The 10,915-nt window shown below is 42.2% G+C and overlaps 1 protein-coding gene across 3 annotated transcripts in view; it reads right to left on the minus strand.

Moving 5' to 3' along the window:
- The window catches only part of PTPRZ1 (protein tyrosine phosphatase receptor type Z1), a 231,067-nt gene extending 222,051 nt beyond the window's left edge, over window positions 1–9,016 (minus strand). For 2 of the 3 annotated variants that reach the window (XM_019492006.2, XM_014601009.3), the window contains exon 1: window positions 8,789–9,016. In XM_019492006.2, coding sequence (XP_019347551.1) covers window positions 8,789–8,846 — 58 coding nt within the window. In that variant the 5' untranslated portion in view covers window positions 8,847–9,016. The remainder of the gene's footprint in view (window positions 1–8,788) is intronic. The other variant, XM_019492008.2, reaches the window with a different exon arrangement.
- Window positions 9,017–10,915: the final 1,899 nt, after the last annotated feature.

Genomic DNA, 10,915 nt, shown 5'->3' on the forward strand with positions numbered 1-10,915 from the left:
AACCAAAGAATTTTTTTTTACTGACATTCTGCAAACTTTTTACTGAAAACTAAACTTGCTTACCATAGTTGCTGTTAAACCCTTAAATTTGAACCCAGACTCTCTAAGCATCATACAGGGCCTGAAAGAACGGGTACATTTACATGCTGTAAAACATGTATTAATAAAAATGTTTTAACAAAAATGTTTGGTTCTCAGTAAAACATTTGCAGATTATTTGTTTAAAAAAATCCTGGGTTGGCAACCCTGATAGTATGAGGCATAAAACTTAAGAATGATCCAAAATTCAAAGCAAATTATAAATAAAAAAGTACTAGTGTAAAAATTCATAAATGACAAAATATCCATCAGAAATACAAAGAGATAATACAGAGAAATGCACAAAAATATCTAATATTCTACAAGACAAAAAACAAATCAAAAAGGCTAAAGCTGGATAAAACATAGCTAACCAGTTTTGGGATGCATCTGGGACTGAAAAAAGCATCTTGATTTTTTTTTTATAAGCTACCTTTAATATTATTAGGAAAGTTTTACACAGTCAGCTGTTTCTGATAATTATCCTGTATCAATCCAGCTTGTTCATTCTGGAAATTCCACTGAGACCATGAGAGTTTTGCATACAGGCTGCTTGTAGAATCAAGGAATCATTTGAAAGACTACAACATTTCTGGAAAAAAGCAGCCTTATCCTTCACAAAAGTCTTCAGACACCTTTCTTGATAATGGCTGCCTCCCTGGAACCCAGAAATGTACTGTTTTCCTAGGCTTTGACAGATAAACAAGTGTGTTATATTTGCAAAATGATTTTTTAATGAATTATGAAATAAGGAGAGCCCAGTCCAAATCCATTTGAAGTCAATGGATTTTCATTGACTTCAACAGAAGTTGGGTTGGACCATTGGATTGGACCCCTCTAAATCAGCAGAAAACCAGTTGCATTAAAAGACTGACATAATGATTTGTCAGGACAATTTAAATGAGTTAGTAGTTCTCTGTGACATTCAATTAGTGCATGTACAGGAGCATAGGCCTTTATTCACTGAAATGCATTTGATTTAATTTATTTGCACCCAGCATCTTTTATTCACAGCATTTCAAAGACCTAATCTGTTATGCTATTTCACTAAAGTTAGAATACTCTAGCAGTCTCTTGTTCCACCTTTTGTAACACTAATGTTGCCAAATCTTCACTGCTTTTACCATTATCATGTCTTAGGAAAGAGACATAAAAGCAAGTGAGGACAGCTATTTTTCTTAATTGTAACTCTTTTATTTTTTATCCACCAAGCTATCTAGAACTAAGGAGCATTCCCTAGACACAGAATACGAGAATTTGGCATGCAAGACTGGTCTGGCAAATTCACCTCACACATGTGATCTTTACTTAGGTGAGTAATCCTTGTAACTTCAATGAACCTACTCTCCTCAGGAAAGTGTTCCTCTAGCCATGGTTTTGTGTGACTGTTCTTATGCAGTACAACACTTGTCATTTCAAAGCCAATGGGGCAGTTGTTGGAACAAAAATCAAAAGCACGGACTACTGCGACAGTATTTTCAATTCTAGAACATTTAGCTAACCATAGGCAATCTAGCTCTGTTTCATTCAGGTGTTAACAGCTCTAGTTTAGCTCTTACTGGGTGCATCTACATGTGCTATTAGCACATAACAATAAACTCTGTCAGTTCGTGCAGGAGTCAGCTGCTCCCAGGTGCAGTGTCTTCATGTATGCCTGAGACCACAGCAATTCAAGCTGGGGCAGTCCCAGGCACATGTGTAGATGCTGCACCTGGGAGCAGTTCAACCAGAGCAGGGGGCTCCTGGGGGTCAGCCCCAGGCTCCAGGTGGCAATGTTAGGCCGTTGAAGGGCTGCCTGAAACATGAGGGTGCTACAGTGTGGGGCTAGCCAGCAGGCAGCCTCTACATTGTAGCACCCTTGTGACCTAGCCAGCCATGGTCACAGTCTACATGTGTGTTTGAGTGCAAGTACTCTGCCATAGGACAGTACTTGTCCCAGGCTGTACTATCAGACGGTGGAGTTGGTTAATTTACCACACCCTAATATGGGCACACATGTAGACTGTGACGCTTTACTGAGGAGCTAATTAGTCAACTCGGCAGTAAAGCACACATATAGATATGCCCATTATGGGGTAAGAACAGGCACTGGGACAATTACTGTGAAGCAGCTGAGGCATGGTAATTTCCTGCCCCTGGTTAGTTACAGGCATATGAACAATTGCCACTGCATGTGACTGCAGAAAATCATAAGTCTGTACAGCCTTCTGGTGGAATATGGGATCACTGATGAGAATAAGGTCCTGCTCACTTGTTTCTGATCTGCACATGACCAAACCCAGAAGTCAGAAAGAGCAGGAGTCCTAACCATGCCCCCGTGATGATGAGGTGGTTTTGGGACAGCCTGTGTAGTAAGGTTGAGTATTTTTGTAACTGTGATGATCCAGGCCACATGTGAAAAGCAAGGTTTTTTACGTGCTATCTTTTACTGGACCAACTGCATAGTAGGCGAGATGTTAGACAAGCTTTTGGGCACAAGGTGCCCGTCTTCAGGTCTCTCCCAACCATGCATTTGATTCAATAAAATACAGTAGTATCACCAAAAATCCCACAAAAACCTTAAAAAGGAGAACCTAACAGGGGTGTAGGGTGAGTGCTCAGGACTCCTCTAAGCCTTCAGCCTGGTCTAAGTGCTGGTCCTTCATCCTGCACTGGGCAGGACCCAACAAGGAAGTTTCATGGAAAGTGAGGTCATAACCAGAAAAAAGTTTGGGAACAGATGCTATAAGCTATAAATCCTAAATGGAATAAGTGGCCTGATCCAATAAAGGTTAGGTGGATAATGGCAAGGTGGTACAGAGCCTAAGATGACCCCTAAGCTGACTCGGAGCCTCAGCTGACCCCTCTAACACTGTTAGGTGCCTATGCTCCTATACAGGGCCTGGCAAAGCTAGGCAATGAAGAAGAGGATCTCAAACAGTCAGCAGTCTCAATACACAGTCATCTAAGACAGTCCTGAGCACAGTGACCTATCTGAAATCCTGCCCCTCTCAGGCAGGACCTGGCAACTTACAATGTAGATCACACTCCTTATGGTAGGTGCCAATGACCTCTCTTTCAAAGGTGCTAATAGAGCATTGTCCTCTGTTTCAAATCATAGGCAGAGGAGGAAGTACAGCCATAATTTATATGTAATCCAATAACTGTTTAATGTGAAGTATAGCTATATTGTGTTCAGTAGACACCAGACCTTGAATTTTCTACTTTCAGGGAGAGAGCCCTAACCACTAGTACACAGAATCATGTTCACTCCTGTGTCCTCTCCCTTGCCCTCTCCATCTTTCTCTCCTCCCCCCGCCCCCGTGAATATCTTGAATTTTTTGTTGTACAGTGGGGCATCTTCAATAGATAGGGTGGAGGATGCCCAAACCAACCTAAAAATCTAACGTTTATAGCACTTGCCTGGGAAGGTAGGGGATATTGGTTTGAACCCCCTCAGGCTGTGGAAAGACCCAAACATAGGTCTTATGCTTTCTCGGTGAGTTCTCTGACCACTAAGCTATTACATGAACAGTGGGGTTTGGTTCCTCCTTCTTAAAAGAAATTGCAACTGCATTTTGTATTAAGTCTGATCCTGTTGGAGTGTGCTGGACAAGCACAGACAACACCTGCTGGATCAAGCACCTCAGGGGACCTGGGTAGAAAAATGCCTAATGTCTAAATCCCAAGTGGACTTAGGAGGGGAGACTCACTGAACTACAGAGAATGGAAGAGTTTGGGAAATTGCTACAGAGCTTGCAGGTCAAACAAAATTAATCTGCTGAAACTAGTAAAATTAAGAAACTACAAGGTAAAGCAGTCTGTATGTTAGTTTTGGTCTTAGGAACCTGCTTACAAGCTACTTAAGACACCAAAGGCCATTACTCAGTCTAGCCTAAAATCTTTTGGGAGTTAGCAGGAGCTTTGCCACATAAGAACATGAGAATGTGGCCTGCATATATGAAAATTCCTTCAATCAGCAATGAAACAAATCACTTTCTGGGTTGCAATATAGCTACATCTGTTAGAATACAGCAAATCTAAATAATACCCTTGGAGCAGAAATTGGAAAAAAAGAAAATAATATCCAATTTGAACTGTTAGGAGCTGTAACATCCAGAATCACCCATGCTACTTCATACAGTGCCAAGTTCCATTTACAAGTCTAGCCTCTCTTGGAAAATCCTTATCTTTCATTTAATGGATTTTGCTCATTTAATACTGTAAGTCCTCTTTTTCTACTCATTTATTTTTCTAACGAAGAACCTTTGACATGCATTCAAAAAGGTGACTTTTGTCTTTATGGGAAAAGAAGTTTACTGAATACCCAAAGGATGTCTCGTACAGGAAAGCCACATAAATGGTGCATGAAACTGTAAGAATCAAGCTGTTAAATGGGAGATGTCGGTTCCGGAACTAACTCAGACTTTCAGTCCCCACAGAGAATACTGAGAAGCACTGCCTATTCGAAAAGTAAAAGAGCAGAACCTGCATACCCTTCAGTTCGTAATTAAGGGACTCAAAGGGGAAGTGACCACTTACAGGACGAATGTGAGAAAGGAAAATTACTACATAAAAAAAATAGATGACTTATTTGGTTGTATGTCACTTACAAACCATAATCCTGATCATAATCATAATGTTTTCTGATAACTACAGATACTTTGCAATTAATTGTGTTTTCCTTTAGGATTTAAGAAATGAAATAATATTGAAATAAATGTAAGTAACAACATCTAGGAGGGTTCGCAAAGCCACTAAATGCTAATTGCTAAGAATACGTTTCAGAAGTAAATCTGAAAAAGTGTATTTGCAAATCTTCTTATCTGGATGAACTAAATCTTGTACTTTACCTCCCAAACACAGAAATCTTGTACTTTACCTCCCAAACAGAAATATACCCCCAGATATTTGCGGAATAATAGAAAATGTTACTTAAGGGAAACCTGCGACTTTGTTAATGATGGCTGGTTATTCTGACAGAAACTGAGGAACACACTGTATGTAAATATTTAAGTGACTAATTAAAAGGTTTGACTGGTATTTTTGGAGAGTGAGGTATTGAGTGGGGGCAGATTTTGATAGGAACAAAGTAGCACAGGTACATTCCAATTGAATTCTTTATATAATTTTGGGAAATCATTTTTAAATCGGTCTCTAAAAACATGCCAAAATAGAATCAGAAAATAATCTTCAATATTTGTTAATTTCATATGTATATTTCAGTCACTTTGACCCAGCACTAGTCACTCTTTATGATGCAGTTTGTTAAAATGTGTTCCTGGTGCTTAAAACATTTTCTTGCTTTCAGTGATTCAAAGCTAAATCTACTTATTGAAAAGCCACCATATCATTTTGCTGTAAGGGATAATGGACTAAATTCTGAAAAAAAAACTTAGCAGTCATTGCCTCTTTGTACATCCTGTAGAATATGGCAGTAAGTCAGAATTTCAACAGATATCTGTTAAACTAAGTATATTAGTTGAATAAAAGTAATTACAAACCTAGTCACTTATTTCTTATATGGTATTTTTAACATGTAAATAACAGTGGATTATCTTCAGTGCCTTTTTATTTTAATAAAAAATAAGATTTTTTAGGAAATATTTATCTGATTACATAAGAGCATTCTTGTGCAGTCACCACACCTAGATTCTGATGGCCTTAGATATGAATGAATAGCATCTTACTCCACAAGCAATCCCATTGAAGCCAACAGAAGACCTGAAGGTAATTGGACCTACTTGACTAATACCCGATTCTGTAAATAGTTCCAATTACTTCAGTTCCTCAGCTGACTTCCGTGAGACCTCTTGTGGAGTAAGAAGCTTTTTTGAATGTGAGGATATTACAATCAGACCCATGATCATTTCTTCAAAAATATAGTGAATGAAGCTCCTGTCTTTATTCATTCCTAAGAATAGGGGTCAGCAACTGACAGCCCACAGGCCGGATCTGGCTTGCAAAGAGGTTAGATCCAGCTCTTGAAGGTCCAATCCAGGGAGACGTGGGAATTTTCCCCTCTCCATTTGCTGGGGGTAGGGATTGGCAGCAAGGGTAAATGCAGGAGGCTTGGGCATTCTTGGCTGGGGGAAATGGGGATCTGCAGCCTGCAGTGCAGGCCAGGTTGCAAACAGAAGCCCATGGCAGGAAAACATTGCTTGCCCTTGCCCAAGAAGATTCCCTACTCCTTGCCCATCCCAATCTCTTCTTATGAGCTTCTCCATGCATGTGAGTGATCTGGTCTTACATAGTTCTCACAAACTACGTGCCTCATACTTCTTTCTCTGAAGTCACTGGTGAAACTCCCAAATAGAACTTGTAGGAAGAATTTCCATGATGATTACAGTACAAGTGGAAAGCTGATTTAACTGTACTTTTTGACATTAGAAGCCAGTCTGGTTGGATCTGTAGAACATAGCAAGTTCACAAAATACCTAGCAGCATCGGATTATAGACTTTAAATAATATGCACATCCTTCATAATGAAGATGCAGGTTATCATGCTCTTTAGCAATGTTCCATTCAGAAAAAAAACTGACACCATTTCTGGTTGAATGCTGAACACAGGCTGGCCTGATTTAAAAAAAAAAAAAAAACAACCAACCAAACAAAAAACTTAGGGCCTATAAAATTCACAATAACCAATGACAAAATATTTATTTTGACGGAACAAATTAAATTATATCAGAGTCTAAAACCATCTTTAAAGTTGTGGAGTATGGTAATAGATTAGAAGTATTCTAAATCGTGCCTAGAAAAATATTCAGCTGAAATCTGATTAAAATCAATCTAACAACCTGTGCAGTGTATTCATCCATGGAAACAATCACATCATTCAACACACTGTGAAGTCTAGCTCATCAGTCCTCAATGTAAGTTACCATTGCAACCAAATCATCCATCACCTCTTAGAAGTGTGACCCCTTCAGGTCTGGTTTGAAAACAATGGTGTATCAGTCAGGGGAGAAAAATGAAGTAACAGTTCATATATCAGATGTGTGAATAAAAAAAAAAAAATGGTGCGTTGCTGTGAAGACACTTTGTGTTCGTGAATACACCATATCCACATAAATGTACCGAGCATTAAAATATTAGATTTTAAATAAGCACCTTGTATCTAAAGAGACAAAAATGAACCCCAGCACATTCTTAACGAAGGAAAAGTTCCATTCCTCTAGAGAGTTCAAACTTTACTTTATAAAACTTTCCACTGTTTATAATATAAAATGACCACAGGAACACAAAAGCAGGAATGCAAACTCCTATGTCACACACTTTTGTTAGAAAATAAGTTATGATTATTTTTATAGAGCAAATATCACGATATCCTCTACAAACTACCTATATACTTAGGCGTTAAAAATCAGAGGTGTTAAGTCAGGCAGAAAGTAGGGCAGGACGTCACCGTAGAGACTACCTGATTCAGGGAGGCATGAGATTTTGGAGCCAAAAACCTACTTTGTCAAATGTTGCCTATGAAAGTTCATGCCTCTCTGAACCAGTTCATGTCTAACGTGCCACCCTGCCCTATCTCTTGTCTCACATTATAAAATATACATTAATTTCAACTTTCAAGTTATGCCTGGGAACTTAATTTACTCTTAGGAAATAAGTTAGGAACATAAGAAGGATATTATAAAAGCTGATCAAGAATGTTTGGGTAGGTCATACTTTTCTCAGATTTATTACAGAAAAAGCATATTAGTTAACTGATACCTTATTATTTTAGGATAAATATTTTAAAATTCAACATTAAAATGTAGTAGAGATGATCAAAAGTTAATAATCCCTCATCTGACTGAAATATTTTTAATTAAAGGTCAGTTGCTCACATCACACTTGTAAGGGAATCCGTCTGATTCTGCTTTTGGAAAAGAACACAGACTTCTTTTTCATATGTGAAATCATAACAATATAATGACAGGATTGCGCTCCAGCTAGACTGAAATCGCTTACACTGGGAGTACATGACACTGATCTTTGTTTAGGAAGGTTTACAGTACCAGAAGCAGCACCACCTATTGGATGAAAATGTAGGTTAATATCTACTTCTGTCAGAAGCCATCGATTGTAAAACTGGTTTTGCATACAAATACGGAAGGTATTAAGTTTCTCCTACTTCAGTGAAAGCCAACAGGCAATTTTTCAGGTTCAGCTGGACAAGAGCAAACCACCACACATGCAGCCTCACAGACGGTGTGAAAATGCATTACTCGAAGTGAAATATTGGACAAGGGAACATGTCAGACAGGGCTGGCAGCAACTCGCATCAATCCGCACTCATCCGCTCCAGCTCTGTGCGCTCGAGACGAAGGGGAAGGGAACAGCTGGGTCCCCAGGATGCGCTCCCATCCCACGGATGCCACCACAGGCAAACAGGCAGTCTGCTTGGGTGCGCAGCGGAGACTGCATCCTGAAGGCGGGGATGGAGGGAGGCGAAGGAAGGGACTAACCAACCCATTTCTGCTTTTAAATCTTCCAGCCCCGCTCCCTTCGGGGCAGCGCCCCAATTAATCAGCGCCCTACAAGATGCTAAAATACCCGCTGAGCCGAGAGCCAGTGCACTAGGGCCGGGCGCTGCTTGCTGTCAAGACCGCCCTGAACCCGGGTTGTCTCCCCCTCCTGTGCCCGAGGTGCGGGTTGGAGGCGAGGGCGCTGCTCCGGGGCTGATGGCAAAGCACGAGCCCTCTGCCTTGTGGCCCCCGCGGCCGGGGCCGGGCGCACTCACCCGCGCGGAGCACGCCCAGCAGCTGGACGCACGCGAGCCAGCGCCCGACGAGCCGCATCTCCGCGCCGTCCGGGCTCCCTCCGGGCGCCGTCCCCGCGCGGCTGCGGCTGCGGCTGCGGCTGCGCTCGCGCTCCTCCAGCCTCGCCTCCCAGCCGCGCTCGGGGCTGGGCGAGTTGCCGGGGCGGCGCAGAGCCCGAGCACGGCTGGCCCCGGCCGGCGGCGGCAGGGCTGTGCGAGGCGGGGCGAGGCGAGGCGGAGGCGGGCAGGTGCGCGCGCGCGGAGGAGCGGGAGGAGCCCACTAGACTCAGGTCCCGCCTTGCAACCTGCGGGAGGAGGGGAGGGGGCCGCCTCACTTCATGCGGGCGAGGAGGTGCAAAGGAGCCCCCGGGGCACCTGCGGAGGGCAGCCTCGGCTGCGCGGCCATCTCGGCCCCTCCTTGACTAGACCCAGCCTAGGCTGCCTCGCTGTTGGGACCGGGCGGCATTGCCCAGGGATTAGTGCCGGGGCTGCAGCAACACGAGCCGGGGATGCTTCTCCCCAGCGCTGCCTGCCATGGCTGGCCTGACAGCGGTGTGGTGCGGAGCTGACCCAGCTCCGACGAAATCCCTCCCTAGGGTCTTCTCAGCTGCCTGCCACAGGCGCTGATGTGGCCTCTTCCCTCCTGCCCCTAATGCTAGCGAAAGAGCCTGGACTGGAAGCAGCAGGATTCAGTCCTCCCGAGGTTAGCAGCCCTCTCGAGGAAGCAGGCGTGTAGGAAGAGCACTTGCTTCGGGAAGAAAGGAAAATTCTGGAGGTTGATCATGTGTATTTGCCTCAGGTGTCGGCACAAGAAACATCAGCTGATGCAGTAGGCTCCTACCGCCTGGTTTGGCAGATAAAATATTCTGTAATCAAGCCTGAAAATAACCTGCCTGGAAGAGAGAAGCACATTTGAATAAAAATCTGGCCCTCAGTACAAATAGCCCCGTCCTTCCTAAATGTCCCCCCTCCCCCAGGCAAAAAAAAGTACAGAACAACAGCAGTTTGAATTATTTTGTGTTTGTGATGTTATTCCCCTCCGAGTTAAACCGTCTACTCAGCATGGATGTGATGAGACTTTTAATCACTGAGACAGTGAAGTGTAATTTTCCTTTGCGCTTGATAGCTAAGCTTTTCTATTTGAACTTGTTCTTTCTCCTGTATTGGCAGCCTATTCTTCTGTCTTCCACTTCAAGAAAATAAAGAGGGGAAAAAAAATCCAGTGTCAGCTTTTTGTTTTGCACATCAGACTGCTCTACCTGGCAGTTTGGACAGTTATGAGCTATCTTGACATGAAGCAAATTGGAAATTTCTGAGTGAACAAAAAAAAGTTATACCAGAAATTGCATTCATGTCCAGGGAGTTGATTGTGTTTTCTGAACAAACAGCTGACATGTCTTATCGTGAAAGTTCAGCATCTTTTGCAGTACTACACAACCTAGTTACAATGGAGGCTGGTTCATTAGCAGGAAGATTAGCTTTGAATGACACTCTTTTTAAATTGTCTTCTGTTATCACACATAGAATAAAGTTGTGTGTACTGTATTCTTCCATCAAATGCTGCTATTTCAAGGTATTCCAATGGGAAAGTTTTACTGCTGATTTTCAGCCAGCTAATTTCCAAGTTATTCAAAGATGCCAGATTCTGGCAGGTACCAAGGAATATAGTAGCCTGGCCCCCAAATTTGCATGCACATGCACGTTACAAAAGTAGTGTTACCATTAATTTATATTCTTATCACAATTAGCCCAATATAAGCGGTTTGCACTCAAAGTAGGAATAACAACACAAAGCACATATCCCAATGCTTTGAATGAAAAGCATTTCAAACATTAAGGTATGATCCCTAAAGAAAGTTATGCTTAATGGCTTCAGCAAAGTCAGACAGCATTTGATCAGACACTCTTCACTGTCATATGTCTGATGTGGTTATTTTAAGATAGCCAAAGCAACATCATGCATCTAGGACCAATGAATGTAGATCATACCTTGAGAAAATAGGAAGCAAGGTATCAACTAACTACCTAACAACATATAATACTATCCTAGGTCCCTCTCTACATGTTACAGGTATCATGCAATTAACTGGTTAATTGCGCAATTACTTT

The sequence above is a fragment of the Alligator mississippiensis genome, chromosome 4, assembly GCF_030867095.1.
Source record: "Alligator mississippiensis isolate rAllMis1 chromosome 4, rAllMis1, whole genome shotgun sequence".
Taxonomy (NCBI): domain Eukaryota; kingdom Metazoa; phylum Chordata; order Crocodylia; family Alligatoridae; genus Alligator; species Alligator mississippiensis.